Source organism: Gallinula chloropus, assembly GCF_964237585.1.
Source record: "Gallinula chloropus genome assembly, chromosome: 2".
NCBI lineage: Eukaryota > Metazoa > Chordata > Aves > Gruiformes > Rallidae > Gallinula > Gallinula chloropus.
The window spans coordinates 52,734,611-52,757,684 of NC_140086.1; the positions used below are offsets into that span (position 1 = coordinate 52,734,611).

The 23,074-nt window shown below is 46.7% G+C and overlaps 1 protein-coding gene across 1 annotated transcript in view; it reads left to right on the forward strand.

Annotated features, from left to right (window-relative positions):
- Positions 1-20,660: 20,660 nt before the first annotated feature.
- Positions 20,661-23,074, forward strand: part of SMCHD1 (structural maintenance of chromosomes flexible hinge domain containing 1) — a gene marked incomplete at its 5' end in the record, with an annotated part of 83,398 nt that continues 80,984 nt past the window's right edge. The window contains one exon of the mRNA XM_084260391.1: positions 20,661-20,834. Coding sequence (XP_084116517.1) covers positions 20,661-20,834 — 174 coding nt within the window. The remainder of the gene's footprint in view (positions 20,835-23,074) is intronic.

Genomic DNA, 23,074 nt, shown 5'->3' on the forward strand with positions numbered 1-23,074 from the left:
AAATATGGTTCTCAAGGATAGATTCTTACTGCAAGTATAGAAACATGACATTAAAAGCACAACTAATTTGATTTTCTTGGAGGACCTAGGTAGTTAACTATGCTTTTAGCAGCAGATACTAATTCCCTGACTATCCTTACTGTTAAACATTCGTTACATAGAGGAAAAATAAATATAGTATAAATTTCAAAGGAATAAAAATTGTGTTAACCTCTTAAACTAGATGGCTTTCTAAAAAACTAATGAGCGGAGGTACAAGCTACTTCAATTGATTTATATGTGTAGGTATCCCTTTGGTGTCCATCTTCCAAACCAGCCTCTTGCTATCTTAAAGGACTCTTTCCTTTACATGACTTTCAGCTGATTTTTTTTTTTTTACCTAGCTGTAAAAAAATAACACTCAGTGCTGTAGAAGCATGGTAGAACTGTGTGCTGTTCTGTTCTCTTTCCTGGAGTATGTTATTCTCCAAATTGTGTTGTCAGAAACACATCACTGTCAAGAACAGGGTAGCTTTTTTTGGAGTACTTGAGTGCATTGCATGAGCCTGAAAAGGCTTTCTTTCACTTTGTGGTGTCCAAGGTTACTTGGCCCCTTCTTGCTGGTTTTGCCAAGGGACAGCGCAGCATGTCTATGCTAGTCTTCTGTTCCAAGCTGGGTAACGATATCACAGAATGGTCAGGGTTAGGTGGGGCCCTCAAAAGACCAACCCCACTCCCCCACCACAGCAGGATCACCTAGAGTAGGTCATACAAGAACATGTCCAGGTGGGTTCTGAATGTGTTCGGAGAAGGAGACCCCCCCCCCCCCCAACCTCTCTGGGCAGCCTGTCCCAGTGCTCTGTCACCCTCACAGTGAAAAAGATTTTCCTTATGTTCACATGAAACTGCCTACACTGCAGCTTGCACCCATCGCCCCTTGTCCTGTCACTGGACATCACTGGGAAGACCCTGGCTCTGTCCTCCTGACACCCTTTACGTATTTATAGACAGTGATGAGGTAACCCCTCAGTCTCCTCCAGACTAGAGAGTTCCCTCGACTGAAAAGCTATGTATACGGTTTTATGTCATTTCGGGAAAGACTGCAAAAGAAGAGAAAGCCAACAGCTGAAGACATTCCCTTTTGCTTCAGTAAGAAGGGGAGAAACTCCTGCTGCAGCAATGCTCTATAATGAAAAAAGAGAAGGGGAGAAACTCCTGCTGCAGCAATGCTCTATAATGAAAAAAGAGAAGGGGAGAAACTCCTGCTGCAGCAATGCTCTATAATGAAAAAAGAAGTCCATCGTCTTTCACGATAGGTGACTATGCAAAGCAATGGGGATTTTTTGGACAATGGTACTGACTACTGTTTGCCTATGTCTGCAGATTATTTGGTATGGAAGTATTTTGAGCACTACAAAGAATCTGAAGAGACAGAACATTATATTTTCACTCATCTCTGGGGAGCACTGTTTTGTTTTAATACTGGCTGGAAACATTAATGTGTTCTTTTGAGTCAGTTAACTTTCTTCTTAGTACAGAACAGGGACTGGACCTGTTTAGTTCAATACTTACTCTCTCTATATTTTTGGCTGTGAGAGAGTCCTGGCATGATGAAATCATATACCATTGAGGTGTTTTTTTCTTGCAAAGATCTCCACTATATAGGACTCTTCATTAGAGTTTTACATTTTCAAATGCTCTTGAAAGTTTTTGACGGTATCCACTCCTTTTCAAGAAATGGAAGGTGCACACAAGACTCATACAGCCCTCAGCGTCCTCAGTGGATAAGGGGCCATTGATTCCTTAGACAGTGTCGTATCTCAGGGAAGTGTACTGATGTCTTCTGTCCTCTATCAGGAGATTGGTAGAGATTGCTCCATCAGCCTGATGAGAAAATTCTTAAATAATTGTGCAGGCTGCTTCTGTAAAACTTTATTGGGTTACAGGGTTTTTCTAGCAGATGTCATCTTGCATGAGTATTTTGCAAGACCTGGCAGAAGAGAATCTGCATGCCCTTCACTGTTTTTCAGATTTGCAGATTAAAAAGTTGCTAGAGGTTCAGCCTAGAGAAGAGAAGGCTGCAGGGGGACCTCATTGCAGCCTTCCAGTACCTGAAGGGAACATACAAACAGGAGGGGAATCAGCTTTTAAAAAGGGTAGACAATGGCAGGAGAAGGGGGAATGGTCTAAAGCTAAAGGAGGGAAGGTTTAGATTAGATATTAGGGGGAAGTTCCTTACAGAGAGAGTGGTGAGGTGCTGGAACAGGCTGCCCAGAGAGGTGGTGGATACCCCATCCCTGGAGGTGTTCAAGGCCAGGTTGGATGGGGCCCTGGGCAACTTTGTGTAGATCCAGGCCTGGAGGCTGGTGGCCCTGCCAACTCAGACCATTCTCTGATTCTATGATAAAGAAGCAACTGCTACTTACCCCAGGTCAGGCAAGGTGACGACTGCGAAGCAGAGGAAATGCACCAGATGATTGCTTACACTGGAGACTGCCAGTGTTGGTCTGGCCATAGGGCACTGTGTAAAATGCGACAGATGCCACACCTGTCACGCTTTGTTCCCTGAGGGAGAGTGGACCTTTGTGAACCCCAGTTTGTAAGAGTCTACCAAGCCCAGCATTTGCTTGAAGTAGATAGGATCTTAAGTCTGTGTACAGGATGACTGTGGTGTCCCTCCATTCTAGAAGTCCTGGCCAACAGCTTCATGATACCAAGGAGCCTTTGTGATGTGTGGTCTGTATGGTGTTTTTCTTAGCAGCTCATGAGTGAGACCACAATTTTAATTGGCAGTGTCTTATCAGTGTTTTAGCACAGGGCTAAGACATAAAGGCACATGAAATTGACTCTGATTTCACCTCCACTGAAATATTTATCAGTTTGGCAAGACTCCAAAGCAGAAGGAAAGACAGGTGTTGATGTAATACCTATAAATATTTCAAAACCAGCAAGCTGTATTGAATTTTGTTTCACTTTCCATACCAGGATTCAGAGTAGTGAATGCCTTTGTGTCAGTAGAAACAGCACGGCCCTTCTGAGAGCGCTGAATGCCAGTGCAGTCACACCTGACCATGGGTGCACCCAACTGAAAGGCAAGTCCCTCACTAGTCTGGCTGGAAAAGAGCATCTGGAATTATCAGTTCTAACTCTCTGGCAGGTCTTAATTAGCAGGGGTCATGAGTTGACATCTGAAGTGCAGAAAGGATGCTGTTTGACTAGGGTTCTATAGAGACTTACTATCCTCTCGAAAGGGTTTGTAAGGAAAGCATCAGCCTCAAGTTACACAAGATAAGAAACTACAGCCAGAGGTTGCATTCTTTGGAGAAGCATAGGGTTTTTAAGAGGAAAGTCACCAAATTGAAAGATAAACAATTGTAAAGGAATAAACAAGAAAGCAGAGAACAGCAATTCAGCACTGTTGAGGATCTCCAACAACCTGCAACAACCAGCCTTTCTCACCTGACTAGTCAGAAGATATTCCCCAGGTGTTTCACTGTTGGTGCTGAGATGCTTAGCCCTGAAGCTCCTTAAATCCTGTCTTTTGTGTGTGCTAAAACAAAAAATCTGTGGTATGTGCTTACAGAATCTGCAGGACAAAAGATGCCCACAATGAGAAAGGGCAATGGTTACTGTGTCACCATTCCAAAATGCAGAGCATGGGGCAACACCAGCAGAGACATTGAAATGACTAAGGAGTCAAGGGGTCTTGCCTGGCCTTTCAGCTTGGGCTCCGTAGTGCCACTGTTACCGGAGCTAGTGACTAAGACACTCCTTGATGGTTCAGGAGAAAGCAGCCATTAGTGCAGGGTAAAAGGGAAGAGTGCCAAAACAGTACCGAAAGCCAGGATGATAGGAAGAGTAAAAGGAGAAAGCAGCCTGCCATCTGGTAGTAATCATGTTCAGCTACAAAAAGGCTGGAAGTCATGTAAGACCCCGTAGCAGCCACAGCAACTTGAATTGAAAAGCGTGATGTCCCACATATGCAGTAGGACCATTTCAGTGACAATGTATTTATGAAGTTTTCCTATTTCTTACATCCCTTAAAGGAGAAAATGATGTATTTGATTACAGTCTTCATGACTTGTAAAAGAGTGGTTGGAAGGACTTCTTCAGACAAGGTCTTTGCAAGCATAACAGCAACCACATTCTATTAAAATATTAATGCTTGAAGACATTAATCTTATACTTTTCCACAAATTACAAACTCTTTTCTCTGACTGTGTATTTGTCAGACAAATACTTTCATGTACTTGTGCCAGAATCATTCACTGTCTCACAAAAGGACAAAATTTTTAAGTTTTGGTGCATCCTCATTCATTTGCTATGAGAGGTGACTCTGGCGCTCACAAAATTGCTATCAAACTTATTTTCTGTCAGCTGCATTTTGGGCTGCAATCATTTGTCCCTGCCAGGTGAATGGCAAGAGCTTCTTGCTGGTTCACCTTCCAGAGAGGTTCCCTGGCATTTCCACAGGTTCCCTCAAAAAGCTCATGAGAGCCCCAGGGGAGCTGCCAAGCTCAATCTTGCAAGTATCCACCCAGCCTGTGTCCTCCTTCCAAATACAACTTTGTAAAAAGCTGAAGAAAAAAACCAAAAACAACTCTACAACGATCAGATACAAGATGACTTGTCTTCCAACTTAAATTCCTCCCACTCAGTAATATTCGGATAATTTATCCTAAGGCCAAAGTATATGATTTGTGTGCGTCCCAGTAATCAGTTAGGTTTTTTCCTTGCCCTTCCTCTCCTTTGTATTCACATAGAGAAAAAAATATTATTTCTAATTATGTGAAAACACATTTCACAGTTCAATCAAATGTTTTATGGGCAGTATATCCACTTATCAGTTCTGCATGTTTTTTAGTGTAACTCCATGTCCCCTCTTGCTTTATAAGACAGACTGGACATTCCTGGTTATCTTTCCTATTCCCTGCTGAGAAGGACTTGGGGATTGTGGTGGGTGAGAAACTTAACATGAGCCAGCAGTGTGCTCTTGCAGCTCGCAAGGCCAATGGTATCCTGGGCTCCATCAGAAGAGGGGGGTGGCCAGCAGGGACAGGGAGGTGATTGTCCCTCTCTACTCTGCCCTCGTGAGGCCCCATCTGGAGTACTGTGTCCAGATCTGGGGCCCCCAATACAAGAAGGATGTGGAACTGTTGGAGAGGGTTCAGAGGAGGCCACAAAGATGATTAGAGGGCTGGAGCACCTCCCCTACAAAGAGAGGCTGAGGCAGCTGAGCTTGTTCAGCCTGGAGAAGACAATGCTTCGGGGGGACCTCATTGCAGCCTTCCAGTACCTGAAGGGAGCATACAAACAGGAGGGGAATCAACATTTTAAAAGGGTAGATAATGGCAGGACAAGGGGGAATGGACTAAAGCTAAAGGAGGGAAGGTTTAGATTAGATATTAGGGGGAAGTTCCTTACAGAGAGAGTGGTGAGGTGCTGGAACAGGCTGCCCAGAGAGGTAGTGGATTCCCTGTCCCTGGAGGTGTTCAAGGCCAGGTTGGATGGGGCCCTGGGCAGCCTTGTGTAGATCCAGGCCTGGAGGTTGGTGGCCCTGCCTGTGGCAGGGGGATTGGATCTCTGTGATCCTTGGGGTCCCTTCCAATCCATGCCATTCTATGATTCTATGATTCTATGTTTCTATTTTCTTACTTTGGAGATCCCAGCTGTTTCAGGCACACATTCCAAAACTAGCTAATCCTACCTGTAGTCAGCAGAGCCATTCTTCCCACTAGATTTTAAATGAGCATGTCACACTGTATTTTTGTTAGGGAAGTACACAATGAGGGGTGAGAACCCACCTGAGTTCCATGCACAAAACCCAGCTGACAGAGTTTAATAGAACCCCAGGAATGTGAATGGATGGTTCACTGTCCCTCCCGTTCCTCCACCATCTCTCCCTGTGTTGCCTTCATTTTTTTTAAAATAGAATTTAATCTGATACAACATTGGTCAGGTATCTCAGCACCATGGACTGTCTTTACAGTCCTCTCGACTAACTGGATTGTGTTTCACTTCACTTGCCCACTCATTTTTTTTCACGTTACTGAGAATTAAATGAGAAAAAAATGCCAGGCAGCATCTCAGTAACCCCCTTCTCCACATCTGCCTTAAATCTGCATGTTATGATGACAATTCACTGTTAATTTCTATTCTCTGGTGTCTGTCTGTTGGATGGTTTTCTGAGCAAGGATGCTGTCATTCTGCACCTCATCCTTCAGGTAATGATGATGCTTTTTTTTCACACCTCAGGGGTTCTCAAGGTACTTTCTGTAAAGGGCCATGTGGAGTTTGAAATTCAAGATGTCACAGGCTCCTCTCCTTAGATAGAAAAACCTTTGTTCCCTTAAGGAAGAGCAGCACTTTTTTTAGGTAATTTGGAATTTGTAGTTATGTACCTACAAAGCATATGTAGGGAGTAGCATCCAGCACTCCAAAGACTGTGCTACTGCAACAAGCCCTACTAAAGGGGCTGTGCACTTTATTCTAGAGAAGACACAGCAATTTTCATTTACATGTATACAAAATATTTACTATATAAAAATGTCCAGTGCTGGAACTTAGATCATATTTTCCCTTGATACAAAGAAATCAGGTACTTATTTATTCATTGAATGAAAAAAAATTTTGGGAGACATAATGATAAATACATTCCCACACACATAAAAACCACATTCCTGATCATCACCCAAAATGGGAAGATGAACAAATTATTGGTTATTCAACTGCTATGATTAATTTTGAAAAATAATGTAACATTTTGCTTCAAAGTGCAGCAGATAAACATAAATATCCATTTTTCCAGCAAAGTTCTTTTTGGTGAGGGCTTAGCTGTTAGCAAAATTATCATACTGCAGAACTAAAACCTTGCAACTGCAGGCTTTAAATCAGTCTGCAGGGAGGCAGACAAGTGAAGTGCCTGCATTTCTGGTAGGACCCCCTTGGCATATGATTCAATGAAATGTAATCATGCTGAGTGGATTGATGTTAGGTGTAGCTTAAGAGACAATTAATATAACTTTGATGTAAGGATTTTCCTGGTTTTAAGAATAACCCTGCCTTTTCTTAGAAATTATAATGAATATGTATAGTTAATCCGTATAAATATGAGAAATTTGGCTTTAGCAGGCGCAGACATTCGGAGGAGCCGATCCCCTGTGTGCCCGGCGCTGCAATAAAGGATACCTGCTCACAGTCACCAAGGCTACTGAGTTTTGATTCTGGCTTTCCGAGGCATCACACAGTCATTTTGAAACTAGATGAAGTAACTCAAGAGTTGTTTCTTTTCTGGAAGTAGTTAGCATTCTAAAATAGAAACATGGTCTCTAGTCTGTGTCAAGTTGTAGAAACACAAGTATGCTGAAAAACAAAATTCTGTTTAACAAAATTATAAAGTAAGGAGGCTTGACATGCCCTCCCAAATGTCCTCAAGTCATCATTCAGAGGGGCTCCAAGTCACAGCCTGTATAAAAGCCTTTCTCACCTGACTAGTCAGAAGATATTCCCCAGGTGTTTCACTGTTGGTGCTGAGATGCTTAGCCCTGAAGCTCCTTAAATCCTGTCTTTTGTGTGTGCTAAAACAAAAAATCTGTGGTATGTGCTTACAGAATCTGCAGGACAAAAGATGCCCACAATGAGAAAGGGCAATGGTTACTGTGTCACCATTCCAAAATGCAGAGCATGGGGCAACACCAGCAGAGACATTGAAATGACTAAGGAGTCAAGGGGTCTTGCCTGGCCTTTCAGCTTGGGCTCCGTAGTGCCACTGTTACCGGAGCTAGTGACTAAGACACTCCTTGATGGTTCAGGAGAAAGCAGCCATTAGTGCAGGGTAAAAGGGAAGAGTGCCAAAACAGTACCGAAAGCCAGGATGATAGGAAGAGTAAAAGGAGAAAGCAGCCTGCCATCTGGTAGTAATCATGTTCAGCTACAAAAAGGCTGGAAGTCATGTAAGACCCCGTAGCAGCCACAGCAACTTGAATTGAAAAGCGTGATGTCCCACATATGCAGTAGGACCATTTCAGTGACAATGTATTTATGAAGTTTTCCTATTTCTTACATCCCTTAAAGGAGAAAATGATGTATTTGATTACAGTCTTCATGACTTGTAAAAGAGTGGTTGGAAGGACTTCTTCAGACAAGGTCTTTGCAAGCATAACAGCAACCACATTCTATTAAAATATTAATGCTTGAAGACATTAATCTTATACTTTTCCACAAATTACAAACTCTTTTCTCTGACTGTGTATTTGTCAGACAAATACTTTCATGTACTTGTGCCAGAATCATTCACTGTCTCACAAAAGGACAAAATTTTTAAGTTTTGGTGCATCCTCATTCATTTGCTATGAGAGGTGACTCTGGCGCTCACAAAATTGCTATCAAACTTATTTTCTGTCAGCTGCATTTTGGGCTGCAATCATTTGTCCCTGCCAGGTGAATGGCAAGAGCTTCTTGCTGGTTCACCTTCCAGAGAGGTTCCCTGGCATTTCCACAGGTTCCCTCAAAAAGCTCATGAGAGCCCCAGGGGAGCTGCCAAGCTCAATCTTGCAAGTATCCACCCAGCCTGTGTCCTCCTTCCAAATACAACTTTGTAAAAAGCTGAAGAAAAAAACCAAAAACAACTCTACAACGATCAGATACAAGATGACTTGTCTTCCAACTTAAATTCCTCCCACTCAGTAATATTCGGATAATTTATCCTAAGGCCAAAGTATATGATTTGTGTGCGTCCCAGTAATCAGTTAGGTTTTTTCCTTGCCCTTCCTCTCCTTTGTATTCACATAGAGAAAAAAATATTATTTCTAATTATGTGAAAACACATTTCACAGTTCAATCAAATGTTTTATGGGCAGTATATCCACTTATCAGTTCTGCATGTTTTTTAGTGTAACTCCATGTCCCCTCTTGCTTTATAAGACAGACTGGACATTCCTGGTTATCTTTCCTATTCCCTGCTGAGAAGGACTTGGGGATTGTGGTGGGTGAGAAACTTAACATGAGCCAGCAGTGTGCTCTTGCAGCTCGCAAGGCCAATGGTATCCTGGGCTCCATCAGAAGAGGGGGGTGGCCAGCAGGGACAGGGAGGTGATTGTCCCTCTCTACTCTGCCCTCGTGAGGCCCCATCTGGAGTACTGTGTCCAGATCTGGGGCCCCCAATACAAGAAGGATGTGGAACTGTTGGAGAGGGTTCAGAGGAGGCCACAAAGATGATTAGAGGGCTGGAGCACCTCCCCTACAAAGAGAGGCTGAGGCAGCTGAGCTTGTTCAGCCTGGAGAAGACAATGCTTTGGGGGGACCTCATTGCAGCCTTCCAGTACCTGAAGGGAGCATACAAACAGGAGGGGAATCAACATTTTAAAAGGGTAGATAATGGCAGGACAAGGGGGAATGGACTAAAGCTAAAGGAGGGAAGGTTTAGATTAGATATTAGGGGGAAGTTCTTTACAGAGAGAGTGGTGAGGTGCTGGAACAGGCTGCCCAGAGAGGTAGTGGATTCCCCGTCCCTGGAGGTGTTCAAGGCCAGGTTGAATGGGGCCCTGGGCAGCCTTGTGTAGATCCAGGCCTGGAGGTTGGTGGCCCTGCCTGTGGCAGGGGGATTGGATCTCTGTGATCCTTGGGGTCCCTTCCAATCCATGCCATTCTATGATTCTATGATTCTATGTTTCTATTTTCTTACTTTGGAGATCCCAGCTGTTTCAGGCACACATTCCAAAACTAGCTAATCCTACCTGTAGTCAGCAGAGACATTCTTCCCACTGGATTTTAAATGAGCATGTCACACTGTATTTTTGTTAGGGAAGTACACAATGAGGGGTGAGAACCCACCTGAGTTCCATGCACAAAACCCAGCTGACAGAGTTTAATAGAACCCCAGGAATGTGAATGGATGGTTCACTGTCCCTCCCGTTCCTCCACCATCTCTCCCTGTGTTGCCTTCATTTTTTTTAAAATAGAATTTAATCTGATACAACATTGGTCAGGTATCTCAGCACCATGGACTGTCTTTACAGTCCTCTCGACTAACTGGATTGTGTTTCACTTCACTTGCCCACTCATTTTTTTTCACGTTACTGAGAATTAAATGAGAAAAAAATGCCAGGCAGCATCTCAGTAACCCCCTTCTCCACATCTGCCTTAAATCTGCATGTTATGATGACAATGCACTGTTAATTTCTATTCTCTGGTGTCTGTCTGTTGGATGGTTTTCTGAGCAAGGATGCTGTCATTCTGCACCTCATCCTTCAGGTAATGATGATGCTTTTTTTTCACACCTCAGGGGTTCTCAAGGTACTTTCTGTAAAGGGCCATGTGGAGTTTGAAATTCAAGATGTCACAGGCTCCTCTCCTTAGATAGAAAAACCTTTGTTCCCTTAAGGAAGAGCAGCACTTTTTTTAGGTAATTTGGAATTTGTAGTTATGTACCTACAAAGCATATGTAGGGAGTAGCATCCAGCACTCCAAAGACTGTGCTACTGCAACAAGCCCTACTAAAGGGGCTGTGCACTTTATTCTAGAGAAGACACAGCAATTTTCATTTACATGTATACAAAATATTTACTATATAAAAATGTCCAGTGCTGGAACTTAGATCATATTTTCCCTTGATACAAAGAAATCAGGTACTTATTTATTCATTGAATGAAAAAAAATTTTGGGAGACATAATGATAAATACATTCCCACACACATAAAAACCACATTCCTGATCATCACCCAAAATGGCAAGATGAACAAATTATTGGTTATTCAACTGCTATGATTAATTTTGAAAAATAATGTAACATTTTGCTTCAAAGTGCAGCAGATAAACATAAATATTCATTTTTCCAGCAAAGTTCTTTTTGGTGAGGGCTTAGCTATTAGCAAAATTATCATACTGCAGAACTAAAACCTTGCAACTGCAGGCTTTAAATCAGTCTGCAGGGAGGCAGACAAGTGAAGTGCCTGCATTTCTGGTAGAACCCCCTTGGCATATGATTCAATGAAATGTAATCATGCTGAGTGGATTGATGTTAGGTGTAGCTTAAGAGACAATTAATATAACTTTGATGTAAGGATTTTCCTGGTTTTAAGAATAACCCTGCCTTTTCTTAGAAATTATAATGAATATGTATAGTTAATCCGTATAAATATGAGAAATTTGGCTTTAGCAGGCGCAGACATTCGGAGGAGCCGATCCCCTGTGTGCCCGGCGCTGCAATAAAGGATACCTGCTCACAGTCACCAAGGCTACTGAGTTTTGATTCTGGCTTTCCGAGGCATCACACAGTCATTTTGAAACTAGATGAAGTAACTCAAGAGTTGTTTCTTTTCTGGAAGTAGTTAGCATTCTAAAATAGAAACACAGTCTCTAGTCTGTGTCAAGTTGTAGAAACACAAGTATGCTGAAAAACAAAATTCTGTTTAACAAAATTATAAAGTAAGGAGGCTTGACATGCCCTCCCAAATGTCCTCAAGTCATCATTCAGAGGGGCTCCAAGTCACAGCCTGTATAAAAGCTCTCAAGAGACCCCTCCTCTCAACTGGGTAGCACACATGCTCTTTGTTCTCACAAAACTCCACTATGCTGTTTTCTTTCTTAGTGTTACATTGTCGTGGTTTCACCCGGCTGAGGGCCAAGATCCACGCAGCTGCCTGCTCCTTAACGGAAAAGAGCAGGTTAAAGGGAAGGGGAAGGGGGGTGAGAAGTAAGGGAAGGAAAAAAGAAGAGAAAGGGGCAAATAACCCCAAAATCAAGAAATTAAGAGGCCCGTGGGTTGGGATAAGGATAGTTTACTAAGATAACAGAAAGATACAATGTAACAATACTAACAGGACTTCAAAGCAAAATATATGAAGCAGTTGATACACAATGCAGTTTCTCACCAAACCACACAACTCAGGCCGTGCCACCCAGAGCCGTCCCAGAACCCGACCGTCCCCCAAGAACCGCGCGTCCCGGAGCCGCCCCAGGCCTTCCTCCCGTCAGCCCCCGATATCCTGGGCAGGACGTAACTGGCGTGGAATACTCTCTTTGGTCAGTTCGGTCACCTGTCCTGGCTTCGCCCCTCCTTTCTCATGAAGAGCTGAGAAAGTCCTTGACTGTCTGACAGCAACTAGAAACATCAGGGTGTTATCAGCAGTACTCCCATTTTACTCTCAAACACAGCATTCATCTGCTGTTACAAATGAAATTAACTCCATCCTGACCAAAACCAGGACATTATCCACCCCTTATTCCATACCATTTACGTCATGACCAAATCCAACCATTTCTTGTTTCAGACACACATATATGTGTGCACACCTGTATACGCACACATGTGCATACAGGTATTATTCCCTTAGTCCATTCCTCTGAGTTTGTTGAGTGAATGAACATTTAGTCCATGATGCTTTTCAGGCTTCATTCTTCGTAACAGTCTCTCATGGTGTCAGTATGCGCCGTTGGATCGTTGCATCTCGGGCTCTCAGTCGATACAGCTGACATGGTCCATGTTCATAGTCCATGTTCATTTTCAAAGGGAAGGAGGAAAAAGTTCTTGGAACACCAGGTCTTGGTCCCGTCATCGTGGCACTCTTCCTTCATTGACTTGTATGACTCCGGCTGTAACTCCATTGGTACAACATACAACAACATACAGCAATAATAGCAATAATGAATGTACAGAGCAATTATTATAATACAATTTTTACCTTATTAATTATATTGGCCAGTCTCACCTAAAATCAAATCCCTCTGGGGTACACATCGAACTTCTCCATTCTTCTGCATTACCCACCAAGTACAACCAGGTCCTTGAGCAAAAGCAATCCCAGACATGGGTTTACCTTTGCCTGAAGCAGGGATGACCCAAACTGTCTTCCCTAATATACTCTTCATATGCACCACTGGGACTCTGTCTCCTTCTACAGTACGTGGAAATTTTGACTGAGCAGGACCAGGTCGATTGGCGGATCCTCTAGAGTTAACTAACCACGTGGCTTTGGCTAAATGTGTATCCCAGTGTTTGAATGTTCCACCACCCGTCGCTTTCAGGGTAGTCTTTAAGAGTCCATTATATCGTTCAATTTTCCCAGAGGCTGGTGCATGATAAGGAATGTGGTACACCCACTCAATGCCATGCTCTTTTGCCCAGGTGTCTATGTGAGCATTTCGGAAATGAGTCCCATTGTCTGACTCGATTCTTTCTGGGGTGCCGTGTCGCCACAGGACTTGCCTTTCAAGGCCCAGGATTGTATTCCGGGCAGTGGCATGTGGTACAGGATATGTTTCTATCCAGCCGGTGGTCGCCTCGACCATCGTAAGCACGTAACGCTTGCCATGGCGGGTGCGTGGGAGGGTGATGTAGTCAATCTGCCAGGCCTCCCCATATTTGTATTTCATCCACCGTCCTCCATACCAAAGGGGCTTCAAGCGCATAGCTTGCTTGATTGCGGCGCACGTCTCACGCTCATGGATAACTTGTGCAATAGCATCCATGGTTAAGTCCACCCCTCGATCTCGAGCCCATCTATATGTTGCATCTCTCCCTTGATGACCTGAGGAATCATGAGCCCATCGAGCTAGGAATAATTCACCTTTACGTTGCCAGTCTAGGTCTACTTGAGCCACTTCAATCCTAGCAGCCTTATCTACCTGATGGTTGTTTTGATGTTCCTCCATGGCCCGACTCTTAGGCACATGGGCATCAACATGACGTACCTTTACAATGAGCTTCTCTAACCGGGCAGCGATATCTTGCCATAAGTCAGCAGCCCATATGGCTTTGCCTCTACGCTGCCAGTTGTTCTTTTTCCACTGCTGCAACCAACCCCACAGGGCATTGGCTACCATCCATGAATCAGTATAAAGGTAGAGCATTGGCCACTTTTCTCTCTCAGCAATGTCCAAGGCTAGCTGGATGGCTTTCACCTCAGCAAACTGGCTTGATTCACCTTTTCCTTCAGTAGCTTCTGCTACTCGTCTTGTAGGACTCCATACAGCAGCTTTCCATCTTCGTTGCTTTCCCACAAGGCGACAGGAACCATCAGTGAACAGGGCATATTGCTTCTCATTCTCTGGCAGTTTGTTGTAAGGTGGGGCTTCTTCAGCCCGTGTCACCTCCTCATCCTCTGGTGACATCCCAAAGTCTTTGCCTTCAGGCCAGTCTGTGATCACTTCCACGATTCCTGGGCGATTAGGGTTTCCTATTTGAGCCCGCTGAGTAATCAGTGCAACCCACTTGCTCCATGTAGCATCAGTGGCATGATGTGTAGAAGGGACCTTCCCTTTGAACATCCAGCCCAGCACCGGCAGTCGGGGTGCCAGGAGGAGCTGGGCTTCAGTTCCAGTCACTTCTGAAGCAGCTCGAACCCCTTCATAGGCGGCCAGTATTTCCTTTTCTGTTGGAGTATAATTGGCCTCAGATCCTTTGTAGGCCCGACTCCAAAACCCCAGCGGTCGACCTCGAGTCTCCCCTTGTGCTTTCTGCCAGAGACTCCAGGTAGGGCCATTCTCCCCGGCCGCAGTGTAAAGCACATTTTTAACATCTGTCCCTGTCCGGACAGGCCCAAGGGCCACTGCATGGACTATCTCGCGTTTGATCTGCTCAAAGGCTTGCTGCTGCTCAGGGCCCCATTGGAAATCATTCCTCTTCCGAGTTACGTGGTAAAGTGGGCTCACAATGAGACTGTAGTTTGGGACATGCATTCGCCAAAAACCTATAACACCTAAGAAAGCTTGTGTTTCCTTTTTGTTGCTTGGTGGAGACATAGCTGCTATTTTATTGATAATGTCCATTGGGATCTGACGACGCCCATCCTGACATTTTATTCCTAAAAACTGGATTTCTTGCGTAGGCCCCTTGACTTTACTTTGTTTTATAGCAAAACCAGCTTCTAAAAGGATTTGAATTATCCTTTTTCCTTTCTCAAACACTTCCTCTGCTGTATTGCCCCATACAATGATGTCATCAATATACTGCAGGTGCTCTGGGGCTTCACCCTTTTCCAGTGTAGTCTGAATTAGTCCATGGCAGATGGTGGGGCTGTGTTTCCCCCCCTGGGGCAGACGATTCCATGTGTATTGGATGCCCCTCCAGGTGAAAGCAAACTGTGGCCTGCACTCTGACGCCAGTGGTATTGAGAAGAAAGCATTTGCAATGTCAATTGTAGCATACCACTTAGCTGCCTTTGATTCCAGTTCATACTGCAGTTCCAGCATGTCTGGTACAGCAGCACTCATACCTGGAGTGACTTCGTTTAGGCCACGATAATCCACTGTCAGCCTCCACTCTCCATCAGACTTCCGCACTGGCCATATGGGACTGTTAAAGGGTGAGCGGGATCGGCTGATCACTCCTTGACTCTCCAGTTGACGAATCAGCTTATGGATGGGGATCAGGGAATCCCGGTTAGTACGGTATTGTCTCCTGTGCACTGTCGTTGTAGCAATTGGCACTTGCTGTTCTTCGACTTTCAACAACCCCACAACAGAAGGATTGTCAGAGAGTCCAGGCAAGGCACGCAATTGTTCAGTTTCTTCTGTCTCCAAAGCAGCTATTCCAAAAGCCCATCGGTACCCTTTTGGGTCTTTAAAATACCCTCTACGGAGATAATCCATACCTAAAATGCACGGAGCTTCTGGGCCAGTCACAATTGGGTGTTTCTCCCAGTCCTTTCCAGTTAAGCTCATTTCAGCCTCTAACACAGTCAATTGTTGGGATCCCCCTGTCACTCCAAAAATGCTGACAGGTTCTGTCCCAACATGATTCGATGGCATTATCGTACACTGGGCACCAGTATCCACCAGAGCCTTGTACTCTTGTGGGTCTGACGTGCCAGGCCATCGGATCCACACAGTCCAATAAACACGGTTATCCCTCTCCTCCACCTGGCTGGAGGCAGGGCACCTCTATTGTTGCTGACTGTGTTGGCTGTTCACTGGTGCAGCGTTCTTCCTGGCAGAACAGCGTTGTGCAATTCTTTTGCCTCGCAGCTCATTTACTCGTGCTTGAAGGGCTGAGGTGGGCTGCATACCCCACTTACTCATGTCCTCACCATGGTCACGCAGGTAAAACCACAGCATCTCTCGCGGTGTGTACCTACTGTATCCTCCCTTCTGGGATGATGGACGCTTTCTCCCAATAGCTGCAACATGGCTGCATACGGGTTGGGAGATGGACACATTTTCGTCAAGTCGCTTGACCAGTTTCTCTACTGCTGCGATCACAGAGAGAGAAACATTGTCCTGATATCTCCGGAGGTGGCCGGACACCTCAGATACGGTTGGTGGATATGTATCACTCCAGTCCATTGTTGCCAATGAATTGGTGTGCCCTGCTGGTGCACTTCGTACAACCTTACGCCACATAGCTGGAGTGCATAGGACGTCATCAGGATCAGAGGGAAGCTGTGAGTTGTCCAGATCATAATAAATTACCTCCCGTACAGCTAATTCTTTCAGGTGCTGGATAACTGCCTCTATGTTGTTACACTTGGGTGTTTGACATGTGATGTATTCCTTTATGGGATACCTTTCCCTCACACTTGACAGTAGTCGCCTCCAGAGGCTGAGGATTTCAGGCTTTTCACCAATTGCCTTATCAATGCCTCCTTCTCTAGCTAGGGATGCCAACTGCTTGGCCTCTCTGCCATCTAATTCCAGACTACTGGCCCCGTGATCCCAGCATCGGAGCAGCCAAGTGATGATGTGCTCACCTGGGCGGCGGCTGAAATCTTTTCGAATTTCACGCAGCTCACTCAGGGTCAGGGATCGTGTAACAACAACCTCATCCTGAGATGGTTGAGATGGAACAACCTTATCCCGGGATGGTTGAGATGGCTTTGCCTTATCCTGAGATGGTTTGGATGGCCCTGCTTCATCCTGACATTCATCAGATGACCCAGCTTTATCCTGACATTCATCAGGTGGCCCAGCTTTATCCTGACATTCATCAGGTGGCCCCAATTCAATTTCATCCTCATCCTCATCCTTCACTACAGGAACAACTCTCTTTGTGTATTTCCTCTTTCGTATGGGAGCAACAGACACTGATGTGGGTTGATTTTTTGTTTTACCAGCAGTATCTGCTGTAGGGGCAGCAGTAGCTGCAGCATCAGTTGGGCAGGTTGCAGTAGCCACAGTGCTAGTCACAGAAGTTACAGTGGCCTCAGTGTTAGTCCCAGTGGTTACAATAGCTGCAGTTTCAGTTGGGCAGGTTGCAGTAGCCACAGTTCTAGTCATAGAAGTTACAGTGGCCTCAGTGTTAGTCCCAGTGGTTACAGTAGCTGCAGTTTCAGTTGGGCAGGTTGCAGTAGCCACAGTTCTAGTCATAGAAGTTACAGTGGCCTCAGTGTTAGTCCCAGTGGTTACAGTAGCTGCAGTGCCGTTCATAGGGGTTGCAGTAGCTACAGTGCTAGTCACAGAAGTTACAGTGGCCTCAGTGTTAGTCCCAGTGGTTACAGTAGCTGCAGTTTCTGCTGGTCTGTTTTCCTTCCTTTCCCTCTGACAGTGCTGACTGCTATCAAGCAGTGTTTGGTAAATAGTGGCCAGGGCCCAGCACAGTGCAGTAAGCTGTGCATCTCTGGGAAACTTACGGCAATTTCTTTTTAGATATGCAGCCACTTTATCAGGGTCCTGTAACCGTTCAGGAGTGAAACTCCAAAACATCGGACGTGAGAAAGTGCCTAGGTAGTTGCCCATACTCTGCCATGTACCCTGCCACTCGTGATTATCTGGCCTTGCAGAACACTCTTGAGTGGTATTCATAACCCTTTGCTTAATATTGAACAAAAGCAGAACCATATTCACCAAACATAACAACAGCAAAATGCTAGTTTGAATATCCCAGGGATATTGGAAATTTTCAAAAACTGTTACCAAAGCTGTTGTATTTAGCCCAAAGGAAGAGAAAGCAGCATAGATATTTCTTTCTGTACTCCCACCATACCAGCTGCCGTTATTAATCCCTCCCTGTCTAAAGAATAGACAGAGCAGCAAAATCTTATACACATACCAGAACGCGTTCATGATCATCGATATCACTGTATCATAAACTGTTTTCATAAAATACACCAAAATGAGGTACGGGAACGAAAACTGGAGCCGCAGCCCCAGGATGTTAAAGGATCCTGCTAGGATTGCATACAACAGACGGTGCTTTTGCTGCCACAGCTGCGAGCACAGCCTTGTAAGTAAATACCAGAGCATCGTGACCAGAGACTGCTTAAATCAAAGTACTTATCACAACTTTGACTTAATTGCAATCGGGTCAGGGTCAGATCTACCGTTATCCCAACCTTTCGAGCCCCACGTTGGGCGCCAAAGAGACTGTCGTGGTTTCACCCCGGCTGAGGGCCAAGATCCACGCAGCTGCCTGCTCCTTAATGGAAAAGAGCAGGTTAAAGGGAAGGGGAAGGGGGGTGAGAAGTAAGGGAAGGAAAAAAGAAGAGAAAGGGGCAAATAACCCCAAAATCAAGAAATTAAGAGGCCCGTGGGTTGGGATAAGGATAGTTTACTAAGATAACAGAAAGATACAATGTAACAATACTAACAGGACTTCAAAGCAAAATATATGAAGCTGTTGATACACAAGGCAGTTTCTCACCAAACCACACAACTCAGGCCGTGCCACCCAGAGCCGTCCCAGAACCCGACCGTCCCCCAAGAACCGCGCGTCCCGGAGCCGCCCTCGGCCTTCCTCCCGTCAGCCCCCGATATCCTGGGCAGGACGTAACTGGCGTGGAATACTCTCTTTGGTCAGCTCGGTCACCTGTCCTGGCTTCGCCCCTCCTTTCTCATGAAGAGCTGAGAAAGTCCTTGACTGTCTGACAGCAACTAGAAACATCAGGGTGTTATCAGCAGTACTCCCATTTTACTCCCAAACACAGCATTCATCTGCTGTTACAAATGAAATTAACTCCATCCTGACCAAAACCAGGACATACATGAACCTCATTTCTTGCACGATGGGGCTTTTTCTGTTATTCATGTGTCAATTTTGCTGTTTTACAAACCTGCCCTACACGCCATCACAATCCTTTCCTTGCAAAGCTCAGAGTCCTTAGAAAGAACAGAAGCAGCTGCACTTTTGAACATTAGGGTCTGTACCTTTTCTAGACAAGGACAGAGCATGCAGGAAAACTTTAGTTCTCTTTCATTTCATATTCCTACCCTAAAGGCAGCTACATATCCTACGTACACCTTGAGTACAATTTTGTACCGAAGAAGCTTAAAGTTATTTACAATTGGGGGAAGGGGAAACATTTTCAGAGGGTCTGAATGTCAAAGTGTCCAGCCACGTCTTCTAGATCTCAATCTCTACAAGCAGTTGTACCAAAGAAAATGTCACCCTCCAACTGAACAGTGACTGCAGATAAAAATGTTTCCACTTACAACATTTGTGCATTCTTAGACCAGAGATTTTCCTCAACAATGACAGCAAATAAGGAAACTCTTTAAATGACAGTATTCACAGCCTATTCATAAGCTCAGCACATACAGCCACCACGCAGCACGAAGGAACAATGAGATGAGAACGATGAGAACAAGGCTCAGAACACATTCAGTTTCCCCAAGTTAACGCCATCGGAAGCAGAACCTGTGCCTTCTGGAAACCCGAACTTGCGAACTGTGATTTTTCAATTCCACTCTCCAAGCCTGTAGCCTCCCCTACAATGAATGACACATCAGAAGATCGTGACAGTTTCCTGACAAGGAAGTTTCACTGGTTTCCTGAAGGCCACGGAGGCTGTATTTATGTCTTGAATGATTTTATTTCGACCCCAGCTTTGCAGCTGCACCAGCCCTACTGTAACGACACGATACGGAAATCATTAGGGTTTGCAACTACAAAAAAAACAACAACTTTAATAAAGTTTTAATTAAACTTTTAATTGAAAACGCCTCTTTAAGACCGGAGGGAACACACTGGCTTTTTTCCTTCAGAGGTGCCCGTTCCAAGCACTGAAGATTAAAAGGAACAAACAACAGCTCATGGATCTCGACTGCCCAAACTATGGCTTCACATCTCCAGGCCGAGGCGGCACTCTGCCCGAGGACAAGCCTCTCCGTTACGCCACCGCTCCCGCCGCCGGGCACCGCACCCCAGCGCACGCCACTGTCCGCGATCGGTCGCGGCGCTGCCGGGCGCCGCTGCCCGTGGCTGTCTGGGGAGCCCGTTGGAGGCCCTGGCCCCGCCACCCCCCCGCCCCGCGTGTCAGAGGCGACGGGCGGCCGCGTCGGGAGCGTCAACCGCCAGAGCGGGTGCGGCGGCCGGGCGCGGCACGCGGCTCCGCAGCGCAGGCCGCCTGCGCCTCCTGCGGCGGCGGCGAGAACGCCGCGTCTCCCCTCCCAGCCAGGCCAGGCCCCGCAGAGCTCGGCCCGGCAGCGGAAGTGGCACGGAGCGAAAGGCGCGAACTCCTTCCGAGGTCTCTCTCCTTTCCAGGATGCTCCCCGCCCGCCGGGCCCCGCCTCTAGCAACGGCGGGCTCCTCTCCGCGCGTAGCGCCCGCCCCGCCCTCAACCCTTTCCGGGGCTTCGCGGGGCCCGGCGGCGCCTGTGGCCCGGCCTCCCGCCTGGCTCCTCCTTCCCGCTCGGGGCTTCCGTGTGCAGGACGGGCAGCGCCAGGCGGTGGAGCTCGCGGGCCGGGCAGCAGGTACTGCCGTTGCTGCCGCCATCGCTGCGGGACGGTTTCCGTCTCCTCGGCTTCCCAACATGGCAGCGGCAGGCAGCCGCGGACCTCGCAGGCCGGTGCTGCTGACGCCCCGCGGCACCGGGGACCGTACGGTGTTTCTCTTCGACCGGCGCCTGGAGCAGGCGGACCCGGACGAGAAAGTGCTCAGCTACGGCAAGGACAACTACCGCGGCTTCCGCCGCGCCGTCTGCCAGGTACTGGGGGCGGGACGGAGGGGGGGGGGCGATTGGGAGGGAGAGGGTGAGAAAGGGTGAGCGCGGCGGTGGGACTGGCCGAGGCGTTGACGCGCCTCCGGCCGCCGCGCGCCCCAGCCGCCGCCGCTCCACCCGGGCGAGCCTCGCGGCATGTGCCGCGGCCCCACATGTGCGAGGGGAGGCGCGAGGGGGGGCCGGCGGCGGCGGCCGTTGGGCGGAGGAGCGGGGGAAGGAGGCAGCCTCTTCCTTCCCCCCCCCCCCCCCTCGAAACTTTCTTGCCGGGACAGGTGGGCGGGGCGGGCGTCGAGGAGAGACTGCGCCCGTCAACCCCGCGGCCCCCTTCCAGCGGGCGCGCCGCGCTAAAAACGGCGGTCCGGGGGAAGGGGAGAGGAGGCGGGGGGGAACGGCCGGCGGCGCTGTGCGGCGCGGCGGGAGCAGCCCCTGGCGGCGGGCGGGAAGGCAGCGGGCGGCCCGGGAGCTCCCCCGCGCGGGGAAGCGGCGGCGGCGGCGGCGCGGAGCGGCGCCCTGCAGGGCCGGAGCGGTGGTGTTTCTGCTGTCCAAGGTGTCGGCGGTGAGCGCCGCGCGTTTCCCGACCCAAGCCCCGCTCGCCGTCTCCTCGAAGGCGGCGGCTGCCGTTTAAACCCCTCTGCCCGGCAGCCGCTTTAAGCCCGTTCAGCTTTCCGGCCTCTCCGCGCGCAGGACGAGGTCTGAGCTTCTTGTCTTCGCGTGTATCGGACGTGGAGGTTTCCTGCTGCGCGCGGGGTGTTTACTTTAGGTAAACGCTGGTGACAGCGTTGGGCATCGCCCGTTTTCTCTCGTGGTTTCGTTTTCTGAGGGAGTAATAAATGCCTTTAACCTGTGAACTGCCCCGTGTGCTTTACGTCCTGAAGCACGCAGGAAGACCAGCTGTAAACTGTGAGCTGGTAAAACAGTCTGGTTTAGTTTCTTTATCTGGTGGAATTTGCACTTTGTTCTCTTCTAGTATTAGTTGTATTAATTAATTGTCGTTTAGGCTACATCTATATCAATCTGCTCATCATTAATACACTTCATAGAATCACCGGGATGCAAACTCTTTGAGCAAATGCCTTGGTTTACACCATGCCTGGATAGTGTTTAATGTAATGGTTTCCTACTTCAGTGGAAGCGTTGAGTTATCGATGGCAGCAGGCATAGCTGTCACACATGACTATCTCCTCCTTGCACGGTTGTACTTCAGAGTGGCATAGTCATGTTCTGCTAGAGGTGCCAAATCTGTGCAGACGCTTAAGGTGCTACTCCTCAGCTGTGGTGTGTTAGCACATCCCTTGGTCTAGTCACAGCCCCTGAAGTTCAGGAGACTGGAAGAAGCAAGTAACTGAGTGGAATAAAGAAATTGGTACGCTTAATGCAGTGTAACATTCTGAGATGATAGGGAGCTGGGTTCATGGCCTTCTGAGAACCAACATCCTCCCTAATGGAGCATCATTGTAGGGTTTGTATCTGCTGTGAGTAATGATAAGTGTTACGTGATTTCCTCCAAGACTAGGCTTAATGGGTGCCCTTCCATGTACTTAGCAGATGAGTTGCAAGGATACTTCATATTTTGAGCATTTAGGGCAAATATGGTGATGATTAACCTATACTTTTTCTTAGCTTTTGTAATTAATTGGTGGGCTGAGGTTAATGCTAATTTGCGGATTGTTACAGACAACAGAGTCTTTCTTTTTGTAGGTTTTTTTTTTATATAAGCTGCACACTCCATTGACTTGTGTTGCTGTGCATCCTCATATTGTTTAGTGGTTCACAGAGCTTTTGGCATATTTGTGGTCTTCTATAGAAATAAGCTGTTATCACAAGATACCTCAGATCCTGGGTAGAAAGAGCTCCAGGGTTTTCTTATCTCAAAGCTGTATGGACATGCTGGACTTTAAATGCCGTTAGGCAGACTGCTTAGATGTGCAACATAGCATTTGAAAAGTATGTTGCTGCAAAGCAGAACTTGGTGTGTTTGAGTTTGGTGTCTGTGAAAGTAAAGCTTTATTAAGTGTCAGTTCTTACCTTGTCAACATCAAGATCCTTATCACTGATGTTTTGAGGTGTTAAGGACAATAGTTGATGCCCCTATAAATACTCATATGGGTCCCTTGCAACTCAGAATATTCTATGATTTGTAAACCTGAGCAACAAGAACCTCAAATTACTATTCCCTGAGAGAAGGGCCTTCCCTAATGTCTTGACTGCTTGTGAATTCAGAGATC